Source organism: Manis javanica, chromosome 17, assembly GCF_040802235.1.
Source record: "Manis javanica isolate MJ-LG chromosome 17, MJ_LKY, whole genome shotgun sequence".
Classification (NCBI taxonomy): Eukaryota; Metazoa; Chordata; class Mammalia; order Pholidota; family Manidae; genus Manis; species Manis javanica.
Genome location: NC_133172.1, coordinates 9,565,938 through 9,592,480, shown reverse-complemented (window position 1 = coordinate 9,592,480; position 26,543 = coordinate 9,565,938). Strand labels below are relative to the sequence as shown.

General features: G+C 54.3%; 1 protein-coding gene and 1 long non-coding RNA gene across 4 annotated transcripts; one reads left to right on the top strand and one right to left on the bottom strand.

Annotated features, from left to right (window-relative positions):
- Positions 1–280: 280 nt before the first annotated feature.
- EXOC3L2 (exocyst complex component 3 like 2) lies at positions 281–26,033 on the bottom strand. Of its 3 annotated transcripts, none has more exons than XM_073225635.1 (12): positions 25,614–25,731; positions 21,826–22,364; positions 18,597–19,230; positions 16,719–16,830; positions 15,657–15,758; positions 15,464–15,564; positions 15,141–15,251; positions 13,805–13,940; positions 11,120–11,242; positions 10,473–10,628; positions 9,547–9,668; positions 281–864 (listed from the first exon to the last, which is right to left on the bottom strand). In XM_073225635.1, exons 1-12 carry the CDS (start codon positions 25,658–25,660, stop codon positions 750–752), a joined length of 2,298 nt encoding a protein of 765 aa, XP_073081736.1. In that variant the 5' UTR covers positions 25,661–25,731; the 3' UTR covers positions 281–749. The 3 variants fall into 3 exon arrangements, with proteins under 3 accessions (XP_073081736.1, XP_073081735.1, XP_073081734.1); XM_073225634.1 differs by lacking the exons at positions 281–864; positions 25,614–25,731 and adding exons at positions 6,874–7,551; positions 25,928–26,033; XM_073225633.1 differs by lacking the exon at positions 281–864 and adding an exon at positions 6,874–7,551 and having other exon boundaries at positions 25,614–25,729.
- On the top strand, positions 11,231–13,926 carry LOC140847003 (uncharacterized). Its single transcript, XR_012126561.1, has 3 exons — positions 11,231–11,482; positions 12,761–12,918; positions 13,811–13,926. It is a non-coding gene; the product is annotated as an uncharacterized lncRNA (long non-coding RNA).
- Positions 26,034–26,543: the final 510 nt, after the last annotated feature.

The window sequence follows — 26,543 nt, the reverse complement described above, 5'->3', positions numbered from 1 at the left end:
ATTTTTATATCCTTTATACATATTATTTTATGTTACACAGTACACATATAAAAAAGTTAATAGATATTTATTAAAAATTATTTATTTAAACTTAGTTTGCTTTACATACTCCCCCATTTGAGAAAAATAGCATAATGTTTATAAATAAACATTTAAAATAAGAAAACAGACCAAAGCAAAATCTGAGTTGGCTGAGGGTCAAAGAAAAAGTAAAAGATATATAGAGGCATTAATTATATAAAATAAGGGGCCTTAAAAAATGCAAAATCATAATATACATCAGCTTCAGGTCCAAAAATCATCACAGAATTTTAAAAAACTGAATTAGACTGATTTGGAACAAACTTGTAAAAGTTCTCCCAGAATAGAGAAAGAGAAAAAAATAAGATGATAAATGATAAGAGAGAAGATGGAGATATTGAAGGCAAAAAAATAATTTTATTTGATGATAATTGATGCCCCTGAAGAAGAGACTGAACTAAATGAGGTGTGAGTGGACAGGAGCAAAGAGTAGTATAAAGAGGTGGGAAAAGACTTTAACGACGGGTCTCTAAAAAGTATTGATCTCCAGGTAAAGATGCAGGAGTGAATGAAGCCAGTTCTAGAATCAGTCTCTCCAAAATTGATGCCCATGTCGAAGATCCGAAGATGCTGAAGATTTCAATTTTAGCATAGCTCTCGATGGTCGGCCCACTTCATAGAAGCTGTCATTTAGGCAAATGCTGAGAAGCTCACGAACACTCTCGAATTTAAAAAGAAGTGGTGGTCATAGAATGACGTGGCTTTACCCTTCTGAATGATGGAGTCTGAGGAGTAGAAGTGTAACAGCGGCGACGATGGAGAGATGAAGAGAAACTGTACAACCTAGACGGAATTTCAGAATGATATGTTGCAGTGCTTTTGATGAGTTAATAAAGTGAACTAAATCTTTAGAGAAAAAAGTGTATGTAGAAAAAATAAAGGACTTAGTATTGAACAACACGGGTTTGAACCTCACAGTTCCACACAGCGTACACAGATCTTTTTCAATAACTATACTGGAAAAACTTTGGGAGATTTGCGACAAATTGAAGAAGCATTTTCTCTTCTTACAGTACATAATATATATAACATACAAAATATGTGTTAACTGACTTAATGTTATCTGTAAGGCTTCTCGTGAATAGTATGCTAATACTAGTTGAGTTTTGGGGGAGGCAGAACGTACATATGGATGTTCAACTGCATGAGAGTCAGTGTTCTTTACTCCTGCATCGTTGAAGGTTAACTATAATTTTGTAAAAGAAGAAGAAAGTTGGAGAATTTACTCTTGGTGATTTTAAGGCTTACTAGGAAGTTACTGATCAGGGTACTGTGTTGGCGTAGATCAGTGAGATGGAATAGAAAATCCAGAAACAGATCCACACATATATAATGAGCTGATTTTCTACAAAGGTAACAGTGTAACACAGTCTGATACTTACATCAGAAAAGATTAACTTGAACTCCTACCTCACACCGTGCACAAATATTAACTAAGAATGGATCTTAGACCTAAATTTTAAAGGAAAAACTGGAAAAGTCTAGATGAAACTATAGGAAAACATTTGCATGTTTAAGAGAGGCAAAGATTTCTTAGGACACAAAAAGCATTAATCCTAAGAGGAAAAAAATCCATAAATTGGATTTCATTAAGATTTCAAATTCTGTTCTTCAAAAGGCAACATCAGAAAAATTAAAAACCATGCAAAATACTGAAGCAATACATATATTTAACAAGGAATTTGTCTCCAGAGTTAATGGAACTCAATAATTAATTAAAAGACAAGGCAACAAAAAAGAGTGAAAGCTTTGGACATTTAACAAAAGGAGGTATATGAACAGTCCATAAGTTCATAAAAAGATGTTTCACATTTTTAAACATCAGGAAAATTCTGAATAATAGTACAATGAAATGCTACTACACACTTACTTGAGCAGCTAAAATTAAAAAGACTGACAATATCAAGTGCTGGAGAGGATGTAGAACAATACCTGCCAAGCACCAAACCGGAAATAATCCACATGTCCCTCAACAGCAGAATGCATAAATAAGGGCAAGTTTCTACCAAGGAATCCCATAGAATAATGAAAATGAGAAAACTACTGCTTTGCACAACATGGATGAATCTCATACAATGTTGAGTGAATCTAATATAATGTTGAATGAACCTGTATAATATTGAATGAAAGAAGACAGAAACTGGAGTCATTGGAATGTGTGGTTCTAATTATATAAAGTTCAAAAACTGACAAAAGTAATCAATAGTGTTGGAACCAAGGCAGTGGTGATCTTTTGGGGGGTGCTCAAGGGAGGGGGACTGGAAAAGTATCTTGACCTGTGTTGGTTACAGAGGTGTGTTCTCTCTGAAAATTCATGGAGCTTCACTTAATGATCAGTGTGCCTTTCTGTGTGTTTACTACACTTTTATAAGGAGTTTTAAGCAGTTCAAAGGGAATAGATAATGAATTAGAAAGTAGTAATCTTCTTTCTCCCTCTAATCTTATTTCCCAGAGATACTCATAGATATAAATTGGGCAGTGTTCTTTATCTAGCATTATACATACATTTACCAAGATGTATCCCCTGTCCTGCTCTTTGCATTTTTCATGGAACAGTGTATCTTGGAAGGTGTTGCATATCAGAACAGGAAGAGATGCCTCCAGTCTTTTATCAGCTGCTGTGCATTCCGTTTCTGGCTAGGCCAGACCCAGTTTAACCAATCACCTATTGACTGTTTTCCATCTTTGCTGCTTCAGTGTAACAGTGACTACCGTCCTTCAAGTGTCAGTTTTGCACCTGCATATCACAAAAGAATGCATTCCTAAAAGTGGAGTTCTGTGTCTAAGGATATGAGCATTTTAAATTTCCCTTTGAAAACTGCTCCAAGTATAACCAAATGCATTAGGCAGGACAAAAGAAAATGTGGGCGATGTATGGGCTCTATTTTCCTCCTCAGGGTATCTGGGATATTGTGAACTGCAGGATGATGTCTGTAGTCCAGGTCAGAGCGCCATCTCAGCACAGATGTCTCCTCCTCCAGGAAGTCCTCCCTGACTCTCAGACAGGGACCCCCAGACCTCTGAGTTGCCTAATTCTTGCCCTGACCAGTCTGGATGATAGACAAGGCTCCCCCACTGGATTGTCAGGGCCAATGCTATTGAGGTCCCCAGTGTCCCCAGCACCACCTGCACAAGTTTGCGCTTAGAGGATGAACTTGGGTGGATGGACGGAATTAATCAATTGTTCATTTATTACTATATTTTTATGGTAATATAATTTATGATAATTAATTGATTTATAGTTTAAAAAGAATTAATTAATTTATAGGAATAGAGAGAATGGAGACTCAGAGGGGACCCAAGACAGGGGGACAGGACTCAGCCACCAGGAGCCCAGAGGGGGTCAGGGAAGCTCAGACAGGAGAAGGCAGACTTCAGAAATGGGAGGGGAGCTTCCAGGAGGGCACAAGGTCTCAAGAAGAGAGCCTGAGACTCCAGGGCATGGCACCTGGGGAGAGCTGTGGAGATGCAGAGTGAGGGCTGGGCTTGGAGAGAGGCGCTGACGCCCGGCCAGGGGTAGGGGCCCTCTGACAGGGTGCAGGTCGCAGGAGGCCTGGGGCTGGGCTGTGCAGCAGGCTGGGAGCCTGCTAAGTCCCCTCCCTTTCCCCCTCTCTGCAGCCCCAGGCCTGTCTCCTCTCTGCAGACTCGGCCAGCTGCTTGGATCCGGATGGCTGGTGAAGGGCCCTGGGGGCTTTGCTGGGCAGGTACTGGCCTCCCTTGGCCTCTCCCTCCACACCTCTGGGGGCCGCTTCCGCACTGTTCAGGCGCTTTGATGGGGCTGCCTAAGGCAGAGGGCTCAATGGAAAATTACCTGCCTGGGTCAGCAGTTCACGAGGAAAGCACTGGGCCACGCAAGAGGGTCCTGGAGGGGAGGGGGCGGGAAGCCCCAGGGTGGGGCGGCTCCTGACCCACGGCACCTCTCCTTCCCAGAATTTCCGGCCCAGCTGCCTCTTTAGTCCTGACTACAAGTTCACATTTTGATGAAGTTGGATTATCCGGGCCCAGTGGGCAGAGGGCAAGGTCACCTGGAGGACCCGCTCTGCCCTTTCTCTCACCCTGGAACACAACCGTGACCGCACGATAGCTTCTCCTCCCCACTGGCTGCATCTCTTTCCTCCCCAGTGTTGGGGCTGCTGAGCCACTTGGCTACGGGAGCAGAGTGACTGTGGCGATTTCATCCAGGCGCCAAGGACAGTAACACCATCCATGGCCCGGGGGTAGTGGGGAGGCTGGCCTGGGACCAGCCAGCAAGGCACGGAGCACAGTTCAGGCACGTGGTTTGGCCTGGCACACAGCGGGGCCTGGTAGACAGTGGCCAAGAGCTCGTGGAGTCTGATTGGGGTTGAAATCCCAGCCACAGTCTCCAACATACTGTTCCCCTGCTGGTGCCAAATCTTCAGAGCCCACTTCCTGCCTGAAATCTCCCAAGCCCGGAGGACAGTGCATGAGATGCTGTGCATTTAGGACACACTTACACAGACCAGGTACCCAGCAAACGGCTGCAACCCCGCCCCATTCCCACAGCCAGAAAAGGCAGAGTTGGGATTGAAAGAACTTCTGAGTCCAAACAGCTAACTTTTTCCAAGGACTTCCCATGGGTCAAGTCCTGTGCTGTGTGCCTCATGTATGACCTCCTCACTGAGCCCTCTCAGTGAGCTGGCCCGGAAGAGTGGCTGCTGCCAGAGCACGGGGTGTGCAGAGGGGGTCTTGCCCCTGGCACTTGGTGGTGACTTTGGCTGCATCCCTCCCCGTGTCTAGACCTCTGTCTCCAAATCAGCAAGTTTGTTGAGAAGGGTCGCTGAGTGACTCCTCAGGAGCACAGACTTGGCATGTAGTAGGCACTAACTTAATGCAGCTGTTAGCACCCTTTACCCCATTTTACAAAAGTGGAAATGGAAGCTCACAGTGAGGTCAGAGTTTCTCGAAGAAAAAAAACACTTGCCATCTATAAAAAAAATGGGGTACCATATTCCTAATACCTAAAAAGCAGAAACAACCTAAATAGCCATCAGCTGATACAGGGGTAATAAATCGTGGTACCTCCACACAATGAAATATTATTTGACAATAAAAAGAAATGACATACTGACACAGCTACAACATGGATGAACCTTGAAAATATGCTAAGTGAAAGAAGCCAGACACAGAGGACACATATTTATTCACAATACCAAGACTTGGAAACAGCCCAAATGTCCATTGACAGATGAGCGGATAAAGAAAAGGTGGTATATCCATACAGTGGAATATTAGTCGGCCTTAAAGAAGGCAATTCTACCATGTGTGACAATATGGACCTGGACACATTATGCTAAGTGAAAGAAGCCAGAAGGACAAAGTCTGTGTGATTCCACTTACATGAACTAAATACTCAAACTCGTAGAAACAGAGAATAGAATGGAGGTTCCAGAGGAGGGGGAGGGGTAGACAGGTAGTTGTTTAATGGACATAAAGTTACAGTTGCACACAGGAGTAAGTTCCAGAGATCTGCTGCACAGCATCATGCCTATAGTTAGCAGTTCTGCTCCGTGCACTTAAAAATGCATTAAGAGGGTAGATCTCATGTTAAGTGAAGCCTCACTGCACACACACACACACACACACACACACACACACACACACACACCACATATTCTATGATCCCACTTATACAAAATGTCCAGAATAGGCAAATCTGCAGAGACAAAAAGTAGATGAGTGGCCACCAGGGCCTAAGGGGGATACAGGGCTTGGGGGTGATGGCTAAGGGGTACAGGGCTTCTTTTGGGGGTGATGAAAACATTCTGCAGTTGACTATGGGGACGGTCGCACAAGCCTGTGAAGATCACAAAGGGCCATGGAATCACACACTTCAAATAGATGAATTGTCTGGTATGCGAATTATATTTCAATAAAGCTGTTTTTAAGTGGGGCACCGAAATCTGAAAAGAACACTGTAGAACCGCACCCCGGTGTTAACTCCTCTGTCCCTCACTTGAATGTCAATGACACTGAAAGCTACGCTTCAGGGTTGAAGTGAGGAGGGTACATTCCTCGGCAACGAGAGGTTAAGTAACTCCCCAGAAAGGAACAGGAACCACAGCCTAGAGAGGGTCAGCTTCCTGCTCAGGGTCATACAGCCCCAGGGCTCCAAGAATCCTGAGTCCCCCAGCTTCTGAGACGGAATGTGCGTGAGGTTCCAACCGCAGTCCCAACATTGACCCCTGGCTGCCTCCTCCTTCCCACTTCTCTGGGGGGGAAAAAACACGCCAGGAAGCATCCATCATGGGCTGTCCAACCGGCCGGAGGGGCAGAGGTCAGCAGGGAGATGACCTCGAGGTCTCCATGGGGACCAGGATCCAGCAGGGCTGGAGGTGAGAAGCTGGAATTTTTCCCATCCTGAGATTTTCCTGCGTCAACCCAGAAGGGCTCCCTGGATGCCACCGGCCGCACCCCCAATCTCCTTCCTCTCCTGACACAGCTTCCCGGCTGACGATGGATGGGTAGGGTAAGGTGGGGGGGGACATGCCAAGGTACTACCAGGCCCAGAAATGAAGGAGAGGCACTCTGGGATGGACGAAACAAAGAACCCTGGCTCAGCGTGGCCAAGGGTCTGTGATGGAGTCACACAGCCTGGGAACTCCGTGTAAACAGGGCCGCCTGGCTGCTCCTGGCCCTGCAGGGCCTCCCTCAGCCTCCTCTGTCCTGCCCAAGAGTTGGACCCTAGCCCGGCCTTGGGTGTGTGAGAAGCCCTTGGCCCTGGGCCCTGCCCCCAGTCCTTCCTCCCCCACACACTGGGGACTCAGCCCTTCCTTGTGTTAAATAGAAACCTCTTTATTCTAAGTATCATACATTCCTTAATACATTGGCTGAGGGCCAGACCTTGAGGTGAGGGAACGGGGGGGCGGGGAGCCGGAGATATTTCTGTAGAGCTTTCCAAACACCACCCACCACACACTGGGCTGGGGCACTGGTTCTGGGAATGAGCTCCGCGGCCTTGGCTTGGTCCTTGCTCCCTCTGGCCTCTGTTTCCCTTCTGTACAGGGAGTTTAGGGTGGCCAGGAAGACCTCTAAGGCTCTTTCCATCCCAGGGGTCTGTGGTCCCAGGCAGGGAGTTGGGAGGGGGCCGAGCAGGAGGCCATTTGTCAGCAGCAAAGATGGGGGAACTGAGGAGGAGGGCTGGGGGACCCTCAGCGTCGGGCCCGGGCCCGGGGCCGCAATGGGGACAGAGAGGAGGCCTGAGGCCGGGGCAGACAGGCCAAATGGGGCCTGGCCAGCCGGGAGAGGGGGAGGTGGCCCAGGAAGAGAGGAAGGCCCAGGCAGAAGGGCGGGCGGGGCACAGGGACGTCTGAGAAGAAGGTGCGGTCCCGAGGGGGCAATAGGGCTCCCCCCTCCGACAGCTCCAAGTCCCGGGCCACCGCCAAGATCTCCTGGCGGGCGGCTGTGTTGCGCAGGCCACGAATGTCGAGGAGAGCCGCCACATGCTTCCTCCTGGGGGTAGAGGAAGGGGCAGGTGCGTGGGGTCCTCCCCTCCAGACACGCACCAGCCCACCTGACGCTGTCCATCCAGAACCTGCCTCAGCTCTGGATGCCCTCTCCTGCCTCCAGGCTGCCCCTCCATACCAGTCTCCCCAAATCTCTCTCCAACCACCAGCCCCCCCAGGCCCTTCCTTCACACCAGCGCCCCTCCAGATCCCCCTCTTGCACCAGGCTCCCCAGCGTCTCCCTTCACACCAGCCCACCCCCCAGGCTCCCTGCCGGACCCCTCCAGAACTTCACATCCAACCATTTCCAAAGCCTTCCACGCACCAGAGATTCCAGAAACCTCACCTCCAAACCCAGCACAGGAAGCTTCCTTTTAATCCTTGATTAAAACAACCTTCCATTTTCACCCCCAATTTATCTCAGAGAGCTTCTCGATTTCTATCCTGGTCCCTCACACCTGTTTATGCTCTGGAATCTACAGGAACCCTAAACTTCATGTAAGGCCACCCCCAGCATCGCTCAGCTCCAGCCCAGAAGTGTCACACATATGTCCTTCACCTCAGCCCAAGGCCGGCTTTGGAAGCTTCTCGGCCGCAGCAGCTCCACAGCTCCCAACTGTGAATCTCTCCGCCTAGATCCCACGGCAGAACCTGCATCCCAACCATGCCCAGAACTGGGCTCAACCAAAATTCTACTCCAGAACTAAAATTCACCCTGGAGACCCTCACTCCAACCAACAACTTTGTGCTTAACCCTGACTCTGTTCTGCAACCCTCACCCCTAAATCTCACACAGTGGAACCCCAAGGCTCCAAAACATTCACCCAAAATGTAGCCTAAGAGCCTTCCAGCTCAACCACGCTCCAGAACACAGCCCCCAAGCCAGCCTTGGAAGCACTGCCCCCAGCCCAGCTTGACACCTTTCAAACTAAGCTTCATGCTCAAGTTCAGAGTCAAGTTCAGAAACCTCAATCCAGCAGGAATAGTGGGACACCTGCTCCCGTGAGACTCCAGGGCTGTGCCTTTCCCAGGACATGGGTGCTGTCCATCCTGACTCGGTCCCAGAACTTCAACCTCAATCCTGGATGCTAAGCCCTGATGATGGGTCACTCCCCAGCGTGGGATTGTGTCTCTCCCAGCACAGTATGTCTGCAGGAAGAGCACCTACCGATATTGCTGCCACCATCCGGCGTCTACAGGGGGCGGTGTGGTGCGGTGATCAGGTGCACCAGCTTTAGAGCGAACCTGCTGCCTGGGTCCAAGTCCCAGCTTTGCCACTTGCTAGCTGTGACTTTTGGGGGAAGCGGCTTAGTCTTTCCCTGCCTCAAATGATGCCAGGCACTTAGAACAACGCTGCCTTTACTTGTATATTTTCTACAATAACTTTCATTACAAGTCTTACTATAATAAAGAGGGGGTGTGTAAGATGCTTTCTTGGGTCTGACATAAGGACTCACTAAGCAAGAACTGGAATTGTTAATGCTTGTCACTATCGATGATGATGATGAATTGAATCTCCCAACAATCCTATGAAAATAATACTTTTCAACCCCATGGAACCGATGAAGAAAATGAGGCTCAGAGAGGGCCGTACATCAAGGAAAAGGTCCACTAGATGTGAACGGCGCCTGCCGCTGTCCAGTGCGTGTGCGCCTGTGTGCCCGTGCGTGTCCCCGGGTCCCCCGCGGCTCCCCTGCTGGGCCGGCCCTTCCTGCCGCCCAGCGGCCTCGTGCCCCCCTGCCCTGGGCTTCCTGTGACCGCCTGTTTGTTTGCGAGCCTTGGTGGCGGTGGCGGCAGCGGCAGAGGCGGCAGGAGAAGGAGGGAAATCGTATTAATAATGTCCTGGTTCCAGCAGGAAACGGCCGTCAGACACGCTCGCCGCCTCCCTCCCTCTCCCAAGAGGCAGGAAACGCGGGGACGGACGCCAAGACCCGCCGGAGACCTCGGCCTGGCGGCGGAGGGCACAAAGAAGCCAGGTGGGCGTGGGGATGGGGGCTCTCACCTGATGTCAGGGTAGTCCCGCACCAGCACCCCCACCTCCACCTGGATGCTGGGCGTATCTTCCAGCTGCAGAACTTCAGCCAAATGGGGCACCACGGCGTCCAGCCAGGAGGCCTGGGACTCCTGCGGGAGAAGACCGGGCTCACCCTGGCCCCAGTGCCCCCTCCTCCAACACACACCCTCCCCAGGCCCGGCCCCGCGGCTTTCTCAGCTGTAAAACTGGGCAGAGGTCAGACTTTGGTCAGAGGTTATCTGGAACCTTTAGAAATCTTAAGAAAAATCCATAATATGATCTACTCCCAGTTTTTGCAGATTATTTGGGGCTTGGGCACACCCCTCAAAACCTAGTCCAAGTTTGTAAAATGTTACCATTCAGGAAAACGGGGTAACTGTGCAGGGGATCTCTCTGTACTCCCAAAACATTTTCAAAGGAAAAAAGAAAAACAACATTCAAGAACTGGAGCCTAGAAACTCCTGGAATAGCGGCTGAGAGAGGCCCTTCCGGTCCCGCTGATTACTGCTGAGTGCGAATGAGTCGGCGATTTTTAATTCTTGGATTTGAAAAGCCCGAGGTTCTGCTTTTCTGCTGCATTCAGCTTCTGTCTGTGCTCATCCTAAGAGCCTGTTAGCTAGTTACGCAGTGTTACCTCTGTGCCAGGTAAGGTCCTATGCACTTACCAGGGCAGAGGATCTAATGCCCACCCCAGGGCCTTCGGACAGGACGCTCCGCACGTGCGCCCGGAGGCGAGCTCGCACCGTGGGAACGCCGCTGCTTACGCGCCGAGGGCGAGAGTCAAAGCGTTCCTCTTGACGCTAAGTTGGGTGAGGGTCTTATTCTAAGGCCCACCCCCAGCTATTGGGTCCGGGGATTCTCGGGGGCCAAGGTGTTCCGCGGTTTCGGAGCCCCCGCCCCCGGGCCGCACTGACCAGCCGCCTGAACAGCCTCTGGAGCTGCGCCGCGTCCTCCCGGAGCCTCCCCGCCATGCGGCTGCGGGTCCGCGCCGAGCGGCAGCGCAGGCGCCCGCGGAGCAGGGGCCGCACGTACTCGACCAGCGCCCGCCGGTGCAGCTCCGCTACCAGCGCCTGCGGGAGACGCGAGGAGACGTGAGCCGGCGGAACCCTCTCTCCCGCTCCCCACCCACCCGAGCCCATTCCGGGTATCCAACGCGAACCCCTCCCCTGCCCACGCCCAGCTGCCTCGCGAGTCCTGCTGTTGACCCCTGTCCCGCCAGATGATCCCCTCCTCGGTGCCCTAATTAGCCCGCAGACACCCCCTACCGGTCCCAAAGGTACCCCATCCCAGCCCTTTCCCCATTCTCGGGAGCTCCACCCGCACAAGCCCTGGTATCGCTCTGCACCCCAGTACCCGCCCTGCACCCCAGTACCCACAGAAACGCTTTCCCGCAGACCCAAGCGAGAGCCACCTACCCACCTGGAGAGAGGAGCTCTTGGCCTTGAGGGGGTTTCCCCAAGCCTGGCGCTCCTGTCCACCTCCACCCCAGCCCGCCCCACCCCCGCCCCACCCCTGCCCCCACTCCCACTTCCAGCTGACCCCCTCCGCCCAGCACACACACCTGGTAAGGCTCATCCTGCATCCTGCGCAGGGCCAGGGCCTGAGCACCCAGCGTGCCCACGATGCCATCCAGGGCCTCTGGGCTGTTCAGCCACTTTCTACGCATCAGCTTGTTGAAGTGGGGCTGGGTGGGACAGAGGGGGGTGGCTCATAGCTCTTCTCCCTCCCACTCTCCCCCCTTCACTGCCCAACTCAACGTTGCTGAAACCCTGCTCCCCAGCTGAACCAAGGCTGGGCAGCACTGGGACCCCGGAGTTTAGGAAGCCCTTCAGGGATGCCCGAGTCAGCACAGAGTGTCTGGGAGGGCTTCCTGGAGGAGGGAACACCAGAGCTGAGGCCTGGATAGATGGTCATCATTTGCCAGGTGAGCAGTGGTGGAGGGAAGGGCTCAGTCAGAGGGAAAATCAGTGTGAAGAAGGTATGAATTTCAGATGGGCTTGCCCATTAAAGGACTAGAAAGAAGGCCAGTGTGGCTGGCAAGACCACTTATATAATTCACAGGGCCAAGTCCAAAATGAATTAAAGATAATTCAGGAATTATTAAGAGCTTCAAGACAGCAAGAGAAGCACATTAAACCAAGCAGCCTCCTGGGGAGTAGAGAGATGGGGACAGTCGGGTGGGTGGTGCACACAGGGCCTCCAGGGCTGTGAGGAGCCCCAGCTTGCCCCTGAGGGCACTGGGGAGCCATGGAAGATTCTGAACAGGAGAGGGAGAGGCTCAGATTTGTGACATACCACTGGGAGGGACAAGACTGCGGTGGAAGTCGTAGAGGGAGGTTGGAGATGGGGAAAGTGGGAAGGAAGGGGAGGAGGGGAAAGCAGAACCCAGGTGGTAGATTCATAGGATGTAATGAGTGACTACTTGGCAGGGGGAGGAGGGAGGCTGATCCAGAAGGTGGGATGGGCAGTGAGTGTGTCCCTCGGGGAGACCCTGCCCTCCGGGGAGACAGCGGGAGTGTGATGTGCCCAGGGACATCTAGGGCTGGTGCCCATGGGGTCTGAAGCAGGTCCTTATCCCCCTTGGTCCCATCACCTGCTTCCCGCTTGCACATCAACAGTGGCCCAGTTTTCTGACCCTCCAAAAATGGGGCCTGCAAGCTTTTGTTGCAAAGCAGGTGTGAATTCAATGAGCTCAGGCTGGGTATGTTGCTGCAGCTGAAAAGTCTGTACATTTATGAAGATAATGGCCAGCGCCTGCAGGCCAGCACCCACGCTAAGCATTATGGCCACAGTCTCATTGCTTGCACACAGCCACAGGGCAGCTGACATTTCTGTGCCTGTGTTCCAGTTGAGCAGAGGCCCCGTAGAGCATAAGCAACTTTCAACTTGGAAGTGGTGCAGCTGGGCCTGGAACAAAGACTGTACCCCCTTCCTAGCAGCCCCAGACTCCCCCACTCTTATTCACTTTCATGCACACACTTGTCCATTTAGTCACTCAACAAACACTCTATGAGCTCTTTGTGGCCCAGCACTGAGTGGGGATACATTGAGAACAACTGGGGGACACAGCACAGAATGAGACAAAGAAAACTGAGTACTTTATACTCATAAGCTGGTTGGGGGACTCGGCACACAGATGTGATATTTGATGATGTAAAGGGATTGTTGTTTAGAAAGGATTCCGGATCTTTTGATGATACAGGACAAAATGTTGATGGATGATGACAGGATGCCAGGGATCAGCTTTAACGGAATCCAGCGGGCCGGGGAAGTGGAGAAAGATCACACAGACTGGCACAGGGTTGGTCCTTGCTGGGGCTAGTCCCCAAGAAGTCATTCGGTCATTCTGCCTACTTTTGTGTATGTTGGAAATTTTCCATAATAAAAAGTTATTTTGGGAACTTCCCAACAAATCCCTGCTCTTGTGAAGCTAACATTCCAGTGGGAAGACACAGGTTGGAAAGAAAGCAAAAGACATTGCCTGACAGAAGCAGTGAGTGCTCCAGAGACAAAGGCAGAAGGGAGTGAGAAGGAGTCTCAAGGGCTTCGGTTTCAAATAGGACAGTGAGGGAAGGCCTGGCTGCAAAGGTGATATCTGAGTCAGACTGAACAGAGGTGAGAGAGGGAGCTAGGTGGCTACTGGAGGGAAGAGCAGGTGCAAAGGCCCTGAGACTGGTATGCATGTGTCTGTCAGGTTAAGGAGCAGCAAGGGGTTTGGAGTGGAGGAGAGAAAGTGCTAGGAGGTGAGGTCAGAGAGGGAAGGGTCAGATCATCCAGGGTCTCAGGGGCCATGCCAAGGACTTTGGCTTTTGCTCTGAGTGAGCTGGGAGCCATGGAGGGTTCTGAACAGAAGATGGAAGTGATCTGATGTACATCATGGACTGTGCATGCATTACAGCCAGGGACACATATACCTCTCAGTCTCATTCCCACCACCCTCCCCACATACTCTCACCCACCCCTGAGCAGAGACCCCTCCAGGCATGCCCAGGAGCCCAGACACTGGGAATGGAATTCTAGGGTCTAGGAGAGGCTGGACAGGGATTTGGGATACCTCAGTGGGAGGGGCCCCTCTTGCTGATGGCTCTCTGTTCTCCCCTTGACCATATCCTCCTACCTCTTCCTGCACCCCCACTCACCCTCAAGTAGACCAGACATGGCCAAACACTGATTTGTGGGATGAAAGGAACTGCGGGATGGGGGCACTCACCTGTCCTGGCCCCACCCCAGCTCCTGCCTCTCTCACCTGCAGCTCCTGGAACAGCAGGTCGGCCAGGACACGGTGGCAGAGCCGGGTCACGCGGTCCAGAGCGCTGGCTGCTGCTTCCCGTGCCGGCTCACTTTCCAGGGGTCCCACCCGGGCCAAGCGTTCTGCCAGAGCCCTGTGGGGATCAGTGGAGCCAAAAGTTAAGGACCCCCCAAAATTCAGCCCAGCTGCCTGGACCTGTCTCCCTCCTTAGGTGGGCTCTTTGTGGGGCACAGGGGTGACAGGTCGGATGGGGAGCTGGGGAAAGACAGGGGCTCCGGGGAGGATCTGGAGCCTGCAGAATATCTGAGGATGTCTGGGAGGCTGGGGGCCATGGGGGCTCTGTGGAATGTGATTCTGAATATCTATAATTTTCAAATTCTACCCTTCTCATTTTCTGTCATTGTAAGTCAATGACCCTCCATCACTGAAAACAGTAACCAAGTCCAAGGACCAAATTTGACACTTTCTGCCCAACCTCCAGCAGGCCCGCTTCTGGGATTGTGTCCCTCAGAGTGCCCACAATTGTGGGAGATGACAGATGTGCCAGGTTTTTCTCTGCAAAACGGTGGGGCCAGCTGTCCGTCCATTGGGGAGAGATTAAAGAAATGATGGTCTATCAAACAGTGGAATACAGTTCAGGTATTACACAGGAATGTGGGAACTCTTCATGCACTAATAGAAGTATCTCCAAACTGTTAAGGGAAAAGGGGCAGAGTGCGTTCAGTATTCCACCATTTGTGGGGTTTTTTTTTCAAGGAAAAAGAATAACTGCATGCACATAGTTAAATACATTTCCTTCTGCATGTATGAATTATGCATGTACATGTATATGTATGTAGTATGCATACACATGTATACACTGACTTATGCAGATTTATTGGTAAATGTAACAAATATCCCTACAAAGATAGGAAGACATGAGCCATAACCAGCAATGGTGGGGGTTGGGGTGGGAATGAGGCTTTTCCCTGTATGCCAGATTGTATCTTGAATTTTGAACCATGTGCATGCTTACCAATTTTTAAATGCTCTAAATCTAAAAATAAGTTAATAAAAAAGGGAAATGAAAAAGGCAAAAAAGTGTAATTCTTAAGAGTGTTTCAGGCTGGCTGTGAAATTGCTGTCATTCCAACCCACCCATGTCCTGACGACGCTCTGATTCTAGTGCCCTGTGATGCTAAGCTTCTTTCCAGGACGCCCAGGTTTGATGCTTCTGAGGCCCAGGTACATGCCCCCCTGGGCCACCTCTGTGATCCCCACCCTGGATCTTGGCACCCAGTTTAGGTTGTCACTGGGACTGGTCTTCTCCCCCCAACACCATTGGCCCTCTCACCTCAGGGGGGGGCCACAATTGACCAGGGAGATGGTCTTGCTGATATAGGTGTCGGGAAGCAGCTCCCGGACTCCTGGATTCTCGTGGAATCGCTCCACGCGCTGCTGGAAGCTGGTAGGAAGAGAAAAGGAGGGCAGCATGACAGATGGAGCACGGCTGGATAGGGTTCCCATGCAGGGCACTCAGCCCAGCAAAGCCTGCGTCCCCGCTGAGGCGCTGGGCACCCTCCCTTGATTCCCTTTCATCTCTCCTCTCCCCGTTAGATCTGGGCGGGTCCTGGTGCCCCAACGCAGACCTGCGGCCCTGCTCCCAGCTCTCTGTACCTCTGCAGGAATTCTGCCAGGCCCCCCAGGCAGCAGTGAGCCATCCGCTCCCCAAACTCCTGGCTGATGCGTGGCGCTCGCTCCGTGTGCTCCTCCAGCAGCTGCACGGTCCAGGAGACGACAGGAGGTGAGGAGGGGTGAAGTCCCACTTTCTCACCTCAGGGGACTCTCTTTCCTCCTCCCCCCTCCTTACCTCGCACACATCCTGCGCCAGGCTGCTGGGTGCGTCCTCTGCGCTCCCCCAGTGCTCCTCGTCCTCCTGTAGCACTCGGAGCAGGGCTGCCCGCGTCTGAGCCTGCAGAGGTGCGGGGAGAGACAGCAGTCGGGGGCTGCCTGGGAGCCTCTCCCTCTTTTTCCCACTCCAATCCCCGCCCCTCAGTCCCAAGCAGGTTTGGATTCTACTTGTGAGCTCGTCAAGGTCATGCTAGGAAGGGAAGTTGGACCAGAAAAACCTCATCAGCCACTTCTATTCTTAAATCTACGACTTGGAGCTTGAGATTAAGAGTCTATGGTTTTAAGCTTCCTCCATCTAATAGCTAGTGTAAGGGTCTTTTCTCTTATTCTTTCATTATCTGATGGTCCTAAGACTCTGCTCTCAGGTTCTACAAAATAGTTCATACATGATTGTCCAATTCTGTGATTCAAGAATTCCAAGGGTCTGGAATTCTAAGGTTTACATATCTCTGATTCCCTGGTTCAGTGTGTTCTTCGGTGAGCCTGAGAGTCTAGATATGTTCCATTCACAGATTCTAGACTCTCAAGCTGCAAAGACTCTGATTTCTGTGGCTGAAGCATGACTGTCATTCAGGCGGCAAATAGCCCCAAGGCCAGGCTGGGTGTTCTTAGCTGGGGCCATTCTGCTCAGCTATGCCTGTGCCTCGCCAGTTACTGACCATGTTTACTATTAGCCCTGCTTATATGCAGAGATGCTTTGATGCCCTCCTTCTATCTTTGTTTTTGTGAGCTGAGGTCCTGTGACTGACTCTCTCTTGCCCTAAGATTTGAAATGTCTCAATGTATTCAACCTTTGCTGAGTGTCTCTGTGCTCAGCTGGGTGTTTGCAATATAACTGGACATAGGACAGGAGTGGTATGGCTTACTTTGCTGCATCTTTTGGGCAGAGCTCAGAAATCCACAAAGGGAGATGGCAATAGTGAAAGGGGGTTGAGGAGAGGCCCCTAGGCCCAGTGTAACCCCTCTGTGCCTGCAGTGTCTCCTGCTCCCTCCCAAATCTCCATTGCCAAGTCTTGGGTACCTTCACGTCTGTGACACATTCATCCTCCAAGCCGCGCAGGGTGCCAGGGGACAGAAGGGGTCCTAGATCCCCATTCTCCAGGGCAACCAGGTCCACCAGCCCTAGGACTTCTCTGGGGTTTCAAGGAAGAGACAAGAAGGTGTGTGAGAGGTGGGGCTGGGCCCTTGAACCCCTACCCACCCCAATTCCTCAGAACCAGAGTGTTCGTGACCCTGGGCCACTCCCTTCCTCTCTTGGGGCCAGCTTTGCTCATCCCTCAGAGGAAGTCTCTGGAATTGTTGCTTCCCTGGCTCCAGCTCTCTGAGTCAGCTCCCTGATGGATGGTGTCCGGGCAGGACTTGCAAGGTTCAGGTCCCAGCTTGATGATCTGGCCTGCAAGGCCTCACCCGTGATTGGCTTCCTCAGTCAGAAGCTCCCTTCCCACCTCCACTCCCAGTCCCTACGCCCTCACTTGGCCTTGGGGGCCTCCCCAGTCCAGCCCTCACTCCCCACTTCTGTACTCCTGCAGGCCCTGGCCTGTGTGATACCATCACTCCCACTCCGCCACTGCCCCCCCAACACACACCAGGCTTTTCCTCCTGGCATCTTCTCAGCCAGAAGCACCATCTCCCTACAAATAGGAATTAAGTCATGTCCCACCATTCCAGGAAGCGTTCCAGACTCTCTATCCTGCCTCCATCTCGCACGGATGGTGTGAGAGTGCCATTAACATGTATTCCCAAAGAGGATCTAGGGGGTGGATGTTGGTAGCTTTTGCCATCCCACTCTCCTAGTGACGTCATCCCGATTTTGTTTGATGAACCACCGCCCCGCCCCCTTAACCTTCCAATGTGTGACTTGGGTGTGGCCAGCTCCACAGTGCCTGGCCTGGAGTGAATAGGTGACCCAGTCATGGCTAATCACCACATTCCACACACACACCCCCCCCGCCACAAGAATGGGTATGATTTAGGATCCAAAAACATGGCCATGATAAGATGCTAAGGCTGGAAACATCAATGGTGTTAAGATTGTAGAATTCAGGGCCGCAACAGTGCTACAGTCCCTAAAACTGGAAGGATCAACAGCACCAAGGCTCTAGGATCCAAAAAGGGGCTGAGGTCAAGGTTTAGGATTTGCAGGCTCCGTGGTGCTCAGGCTCTAGGGCTGTGCCAGCACAAAAATGCAAGACTGGAGAGTCAACAGGGCTAATGCCCAAGGATCTACAGAAAGCGCAGGGCAAGGGTTCAAGGATTCTATGGGTCAGCTGTGCCAAGATGGGTACTGAGGTTCTAGCATTAAAGAATCAGTGGTACTAAGGTTCTAGGACTGAATGGGGTCCACACCACTGAACTTCCAGGACTGGATCGGTCAATGGTGCTGAGATTTTAGAACGGGAAGGGCCAATGATGCTAATAGGTTCCAAGTCTGGAGGGGTCAATGGTGCTAAGGCTGTAGGACTGGAGTGGTGAACAGTGACCTTTCTAAGACTCAAAAGGTCAACAGTGCTAAGATTCGAGGAGTGCAAGTGTCCACGATGCAAACGTTCTCAGTCTGGAAGGATCAGTGGTGCTACGATCCTAGGACGAGAAGTGTGGACAGTGCTGAGATCTGAGGGTGGGAAGGTCCTGGTACTGAATGGGATGGGTCCACAGTGCTAAGGCTCTAAGACTGGAAGGGGCTAGGATTTTGCAACTGGAAGGACTGGTGTTGCTGGTATCCCAGCATGACAGTGAGGAGAGCGCTACGATTCTAGGACTGTAAATGTCCCCAGAGCCGAGGACTGGACGGGCCAGGTGTATTAAGGCGCTAGGAGGGAAGAGCTGCCTGTTCCCAGGTCCTCTGGAGCTGGGGACGGCGGGAGGTGCTAGCTCACCTGGGGTACAGGGCCTAGCTCACCTGGGGTACACCTGGTTGTGCCAGTGCAGCAGCGCGTAGCGGTCGGCCAGCGGCAGCCTCCGGCGGGCGGCGGCCCCGAGCCACTCGGCCAGCGCGCCGTGGTAGCCGCGCAGGTAGACAGCGAAGGCGCCCAGGCCGGCGGGGTAGGCGGGCGCCAGGCGGCCCCGCACCACGCCCATGTCCTCCAGCAGCCGCGCCCTCAGCGCCTCCAGCTGCGCCGCCAGGCCCCCGGGCGCCCCGGGCGCCGCCGCCTCCAGGCGCTCCCGCGCCGCGCGCGCCACCGCCTCGGCCCAGCGGGCGCGCAGCCTGCGGGCGGCCCCCGGCCCCCGGCGCCCGTCCGCCGCCTCCTCCTGCACCAGCACCTGGCCCAGCTGCGCCACGGCGCCCGCCCCGGCGCCCGCGCCCGGCCCGGGGCCGGCCAGGGTCTCGCGCACCAGGGCCCACAGCTCGCGCTGCAGGGCCTCGTACAGCAGCGCCACGTCCCGCGCCCGGCGGCCCCCGCCCGCGCCCTCGGCCTTGGGCGGCCCGGGCGCGCCGTCCCCCGACGACGCCAGCTCCTCGGCCTCCAGTTCCAAGATGTGCTCGTCGGCTCGCGCGAGCTCGCGCTGCTGGATCAAGCTCAGGATCTCCAGCACTGGGGGGACAGAGCGGGAGGTCAGGGGGGGGGGGAACCGGGTGCCCGGGGGGGCGGGGGGAGGGGGGCGTGGGAAGGGGAAGGGGCTTAGGGGCAGACTGAAGAGCCGGGGATGGCTCGGGAGAAGGGGGTCCGATGAGGGATGTGGGGGGCAGGGTGAGGGAGGCGGGGGAGGAAGTTGGGGCTGGGGCGGGAGAAGGGAGAGGAGGTCAAGGCGGGAGGCTGAGGCACGTGGAGAGAAGAGGAAGACGGGGCGGGAAGGGGCCAGGGCTTGGGACGGGAGGGTGAGCAGAGGGCCCGGGGAGGGGGCCGGGAGAGGGTTAGGAGAGGAGGGGCCTGGGAATGGGAGAGAGTGTGGATGTGGGGAGTAGGTCAGGACATTAGAGGGGGTCAAGAGAGGAGGAGGCTGGGGGAGGCCAGGGGAAGGGAAGGCTGAGCGGCTGAGGAAGAAGGAAGAGAGTGAGGGCTGGGGAAAGGGGGGCAGAGGGTATGGGGGCGGGCTGCGCTCTGTGGAGACATCAGGGGAATTGAGGGGCGAGGATAGAAAAAGGGATCAGAGAATGGAGGGCTGCGGGCCGCCAGGTAAGAGGGGATGCAGAGGAGCCCCGATGAGGGGGCAGGGTCGGGCCGGCTTGTGGGGAGGGGACAGCAAGACCAGAGGTCGGGTCTTTCGGAGGCAAAGCAGCTCGGGGGTGACCTGGCACCCTTGAGTTCAGACTCCTCAAAGAAGGGGCGTGGGGGGCGGGGGAGGGAGGCCTCTGAGTGAAAGCAAAGGGAGGGTCCTGGCAGCCCAGGGCGGCCCAGGGTTACCCCGACACCTCCACCCCCTCCACTTCCTCCCTGGCAGAGAAACTATTTCCTGGCCAGGGCTATTTCTGCCCATCCGTTTCCAGAAGGCGGGAGCTCCAGTCACCCCCTCCTCACCTCCCAGCCATGCCTTCCCAGTCCCCTGGGAGCCAGGGCTGAAACAGCCTGTGGCCAGGACTTGGAGGGCACAGGAGGACGCCAAAGAGGCTCTCCGAGGTCCCCAGCGCAGCCAGAGGGCGAGGGGCCGCGAGGGCTGGGGCTGGGGTTGGATGAGTGTGGGGGTTGGGACTGGGTTGGGGACCTGGATGGAGCTCCAGGGATGGGACTGGAGATGAGGATGGGGATAAAGGTGGGGGTGGGTGGGTGAGGGCACTAGGATGAGGATGAGGTTGGAGTTGAAGTGTGTAGAGGGGATGGGAAAGGAATTGAGAGTTACACCGGGGCTGGGGAAGGAGGGGGCTGGAGATGTGAGTGGAGGGGAGGTCAGGTGACAGCTGAGAGTGGGAGGGAAGCAGAGGTGGACGCGAGCTTGGAGATGAGCTTGGACGTGAGCTGGGGTCAGGAATGGGACAGAGACGGAGGTGGGGAGTGGGGGTTAGGACTGGACCTCGGATGGGGTGGACTGGGACTGAGAATGAAGGGAGAGGCTGCCTTTGAGGGTGAGGTTGAAGATGGGGTTGAATGAGGAGGAGGGAGGAGGGAAAAGGGCTGAAGTTGTTCGTGGGGATGGGGGACGGGTTGGGGGTGGCTGGGACCAGCCTGGGCTGGGACTGGACCTGCTGGTGGGAATGGTGTTGGGCACAGAGATGGAGTAAAGATGGCGTCTGGAGGACGGGATCAGCTGGGACGAGTGTGCGCTGTGTCTCCAGGTGGAGATGACTGCTAGGGCTGTGGGAAACCAAAGAGGCACTGAGGAAGACACTGGGGTCTGGGCGGTATAGGGGTTCGGGACACAGAAGGACGGTGTTGTGAGTTGAATTGTGTCCCACCTGAGACGAGAGACGTGTAAGGCCCCAACCCCCAGTACCTCAGAATGGGACCTTATTTGGAGAAGGGGTTCTTTACAGGAGTCTGTCAAGTTAAAATGAGGTTACAAGGCAGTGACTGTAATGGGGTATGTAGGGGGGACTTGATAATGGGGGAAGTCTAGTAACCATAATGTTCAAGTAATTGTACATTCATGATATCAAAATTAAAAAATTTTAAAAAATGAGGTCACAAGGCAGGTTGTAATGCAGTATAACTGCTGACCTTACAAAGGGGGAGCCTGGACACCAAGACAGACACGCACAGAGGAAGATGATGCGAAGGCCCAGAGACGGGAGTGCAGACCCAGGGCAGGGGCTGAGTCTGACCCTGAAGTCTGGACAGGAGCTCAGGCAGGGATGGAGCTGAAGGTGGAGGCTGGGGGGATGTCTTAGGATGGAAGGAGTTGGGGCTGGGGCTCAGGGTGGGGTGGAGAGGGAGAAGAGGTTGGGGATGGAGAAGGAGGGATGGCCAGGGTCAGGGTGGGGCTGGAAGCGTGGATGGCAAGGGGCGTGGGGTCAGCTTCCTTTGCATTCAAGGGGAGGGAAGGGAAGGGACTGGAGCACAGCTGGTGATGAACTTGTCTGAGGGACTTGGGCTGAGGTGGAAGGTGGCAGGCGGAGAGAGGGCCAGGCTGGGGACAGGAGAGGAGGTGGGGTGATGCTGGAGGCAGGCAGTGGGAAGTTGGAGCTGTGAATGGAGGTGGGGGCACAGGTGGAGGCCCTGGCATCCTCCCAGGTCCCCCCCAGGGCTCCCACTCACCTGACAAGGGCTCCCTCGCCTTGGGGGGCTCAGGGACCTTGGGCGGGGGCTCGGGAGCTGCCTCGCCTGCAGGTACCACCCTTTCAGCCAGTGACACCCGCCGGGGCTTGGGCCCTCGCCCCAGTTTCAGGAAAGCCAGTCTCCGGGCTGTCTCCCCAGCTGCCTCCTCGTCACCCTGGGCTCGGGTCCCCTGAAGCCTGGCCAGGAGGCCAAAATCTGCTGAGCTCCTGCGTATCCCTGGCGTCAGCATGCGGCCCAGGAAAGAGCGGGGTGGCCCGTCCCCAGGGCTGCCTGCCCGCCGGCCAGGAGTCCAGCCCAGCCGGAAGGGGGACAGGCCTGCCAACTTCTCCAGGGTGGCCCGGCGGCGGCAAGATGTCCCGTTGGGCAGGGTCCCAAGCTCCCCAACCTCCTCTTCTTCCAGCCCTGGAACTTCCTCAAAGGGGTTCCGAGAGGACCTCAGTGGCAGGGTCTGCACCCGGGGCATCTTAGCGTCTGCCATCCCTAGACTCTTCAGGATGGGCATTTTGATAGGCAGGGACCTGGGGGAAAAATAATGGACCATCAGTGGTACTGGGGACAGTGCATCTGTGCACCCAGCACTTTGGTGCGCGCATGCTGGGCACTGGTCTGGGCACTTCAGATCCCCTTGGATCGGCACAATCCCAATGAGGACTATTATGAAGCCCATTTTGCAGATGAGGAAACTGAGGCTCAGAAGAGCACAGGTGCTGGTCTAAGGCCCCACAGTGATTTAGGGATAAAGCCAGCATTCACCTCCAGGCCTGTCTGATTCTGAAGCCTGGGTCCTTTCCCCTGGGTGTGGCTTTCAGACCCTTTCCCAGCCTTACGTCTGCCCTGGAGTGTTTGTCATCCCAGCCGGTCCTCCTACTCCGTGAAGAGACAGGCTCAGAGACGGGAAGGGTCTTTCCCAAGGTGTCACAGCCAGCAGAGGGCAAAGACAGCACGGGGACCCAGGCCCCAGTGTCTACTCCGACATCTGGGTCACACCCCTGGGGACCTGCCCCCTCTCCCCTGTCCAGCCAGTACCACTGTCACCTCAACCCAGCTCCATTTATTTCAGAAGCACAAACTTACTGGGAAATGACCCTAACGAGGGGGTTAGGTTGCCCAGGGCTGGCGGACAGGGGCTGGAGAGTGACCTCTTAATGGAAACAGCATTTTCCTTTAGGAGAATGAAAATGTTCTGGAACTAGATAGTAGCAATTGTTGACAATGTGGCGAATGGACTAGAAGCCAGTGAATCAAACACTTCAAAATGGTTAATATGGTGAACTTGATGCTATATATTTTACCACAACAAAAACAAAAGATTTACTAGGTATTTGCTGGCCTGCCTCTGTGCAGGCACTGGGGACACAGCAGAGGCCAAGGTGACCCAGTCCCTGCTTTCATGAGGCTCAAAGCCTTCCGAGTCCTACTCGCTCCATCTCCCAAGTCCCTCGTGTCCTCCCTGTCCATGGCCTCTGCTCCAGCCCGAGCCCTCTCCCGCTTCCCTGCTGCCTCTGCCCTGATCTCCAGCCTCTAGTGTTGGCCTCTTCAGTCCACTTTTGAGGACCTTGTTAAAGCACAAACTTTCTCTTAACCATCTATGGTCCCCCAGGGCCCTTGGGACAAGATTCAGTCCCTTTACCTGCCAGCTATGCACCTCATCAGGGCTTTCTCACAGTCTCCTCCTCCCTACTCAAGGCTGTTCTGGGCTTCAGCATCTGCTCATCCTCCACGGGAAAGCCTAGTCTCCATGCTCCAGTCATGATTTAGGACCCAACCCCAATGCCCCCTCCTCCAGGAAGCTCTTCCTGATGCCCAGTTGAGTCAGGTGCACGCTCCTCCCAGACTCCCCCTTCCCCTGCCCTGCCCACTCTGGGTCAGCACTGTCTGGGGATGGGTCTGGGTGGCCACTGGACTGTGAGCTGTCTTGGTCACCACTGTGTCCTCAGCTCCCGGGGCAGGCACTCAGGGAATGAATGGGTGCCAAACAGGAAATGGAGGAAGGAGGCAAGGACTTCATTTCTGGTGGGGGAGGAGGAATGATGAGTCAAGCTAGAGAGGTCAACCAGAAGCAGCCCCTGCAGGGCCTTGGATGCCCCGCCGGGGGGCCCTGGGCTTTCTCCTGGGGGCACTGGACAGCCACGGAAGGGTGCTTTTTACAATGATGAAATAGTCCAAACATTCAGAAAAGTAGAACAAACTTAACAACCACCCCCTGTGCCTACAATCCGAACTGCTCTAATCAAACATTCAATTCATTCTCTTTGGTTTGGAGCTTTTAAGAATCAAGCTCTACAAAAGCACTGAAACCCCATAGCCAACCCTGAGCAGGCTCCCTCTCGCCCTCTCCCAGCGTAGCCCATCTAGAATTTGCAGTCCATCCATCCAAGACAACTTTTACTCTGTGCCTATACAGACTTGCCTCCAAAAATAATATATTGTTTTACATTGTTTCTAACTCTATAAATGCTATGGCACTATGTTTTTTGTGGGACATAAACATTACATGGGAGATTTTTCCATGCCTGTCTCTGGCTCTAGTTGATTTATTTTAAGTGCTGCCTACTAATCCACTGCGTAACTGACAAAGTTGTATAAAGTGTCAACCGTTCACATGCTCTCCTGTGGCTGGTTGTTTTGAACCAGGACATGTTCTAAGCAGGTGGGGGCAGAAAGGAGCGGATTCTGGGCAGGTGGGTGTGGGTGCATGGGAGCTTGGGGGGAGGCTGACGCTGCAGGCGCCCTGTGTTGGCTGGGCCACAGGCAAGATGCTCTTCTTTCCAGGTGGGGAGCCTCCTTCCTCCCTGACTTCAGCTTCTAGACCTTAGCTGTCATTTCTCAAGCCTCTGGTTCCTGGAAACATCTTCCAACTTCTCCTCAGTCTCCATAGTCCCCTATCCCCCAGGGAGGCAGTCACCATGGCAACCCTTGCCTGGAGCCCCCCATGGCTCCAGCCCCACTCCCCCATACACATGCACACACCATTCTGTCTTTCATCTTACAAACTGGCTTCCATATGCCTCAACCCCCAAATGGCTCCATCATCCCCCAGAACTGGTTCTAGCATCCCACCTCAAAAGAGGGGGCTCCAGTTTCCCTCCAACTGAAGTCAACATTGCCCCAACTACATGTGACATTCTGCCACTGGCTCCCACATCAACCCCCAAACTGGATTCCATGCTGCAAAACCATATCCGACACTCTCAGACATGGCTGCAGCATTTTCCCAAAACTGACCCCGGCATTTTCCCCCTTCCTGGCTCTGCAAACTGGCTCCTATATCCTGCCCACTCCAGCCCCCTCATCTGCCTTCCAGTGCCCAGCCCCTGACTCACTTCCGACACAACCCTCAAGCCCCCAGCCTCCCAGCTCCTGCAGGATGTCTTGGCCGCCAGAGCTTCCCTTTTGGGGCCCCTCCTCCTCTTCCTCGATGCCAGCCTTTCCCCAAAGCCCCAAACCCTCTCCGCAGGCACAGGCGGGCCCAACCTGTTTGCAGAAGTCATCGCCTCCAGTCACGGCATTAGGGAACTGCCCTTGCAAATTGCACGCCCAAGCCGGACACCAGCCAACACAACCGCAGTCCAGACCTTGCTCCCCAACAGTCCTGTCACCAGCCTTGCCTATTTCAAGCTCATCCACATCTTCACTCCCAGCCCCGTTCCCATTCCTGTCTCCTGCTCCATCTCTGTCCCAACCCTCGTCCCCTCTCCCATCTCCAAGACCCCTTCTCTCGGAGATAGAACAAAGCACATACCCCTCTTTAGCCTCAGTCTCCCCACCTGAACTCAAAGGGCATCAGTCCCAAGGCCTGTCTCTGCCGCTTCATCTCTCTCCTCCTTCGGTGAATCCAAACTCTCCACGTTCCCTCCCTCGCAGTCTCTCTGGCTCCCTGTCCCCTCATCCTGACCCCATCCCGTCCTACTCTCTGGCTGGCACCCTCCCAAGTCAGGCCCTAGATTTCCCCTCTGCTGCAGCCACTCCTGGCTGCAGGGCACATGTTCTCAGAACTCTTGTCCAGCCCAGATCCAGGGGGCCCCTGGGGGTAGAGGGTAGGGGGTCGTGTGAACCCTGCCCCCTCCTCCAGCGCACTCACCCCCTCCTTAATGCCTTGTCCCTCTGTCCCTGCGCTGTCGTGTCCTGAGGCTACTTCAGCCAGGACTGTGGAAAGCTTGGGTCTTGGTGGGGTAGAGGAGGTCAATTTCCTGTCAGGAAACCCCTCCCTCTCGGGGCCAGGGGCGGGAAGGATTTGTTATCTGTCTGCCCTTTTAGGCCAGGCTGCGGTTGGTCTGGGAATGGTCTGGGAAGGACGGGCCACAGTCCAGCCTCCACCCTCACCCACACCCCGGGCGGAATCAGCCCCCCCCCCACCTGCTCTTCACGCCTCCCAAGTGACAACACCATCCTGGGCACCCTAGAAGACACCTCATACTGGATGTGTGCCCAGAGCTCTCTCCTGGGTTCCCTGATATGGGGTGAAGACATTGAGGAAGGTTCTGCTGGGCCCAGAGGCTGGGATGAGAGGCCTAAGGGGGTGGCACCCAGCATGGCCCTGGAAGTGTGGTTCTCTTTGCCTAAAAGCCCCTGTCCTCAGGTCTCTCCATGGTCCCCTCTTCCGGTAGTTATCCTGATCTCAGCTCCAGTGTCCCTTCTTGAAGGGGTACCCTGGCCAGCCACAGCATTAGACCCCCTGCACCCTTCCCGCCCCCCAG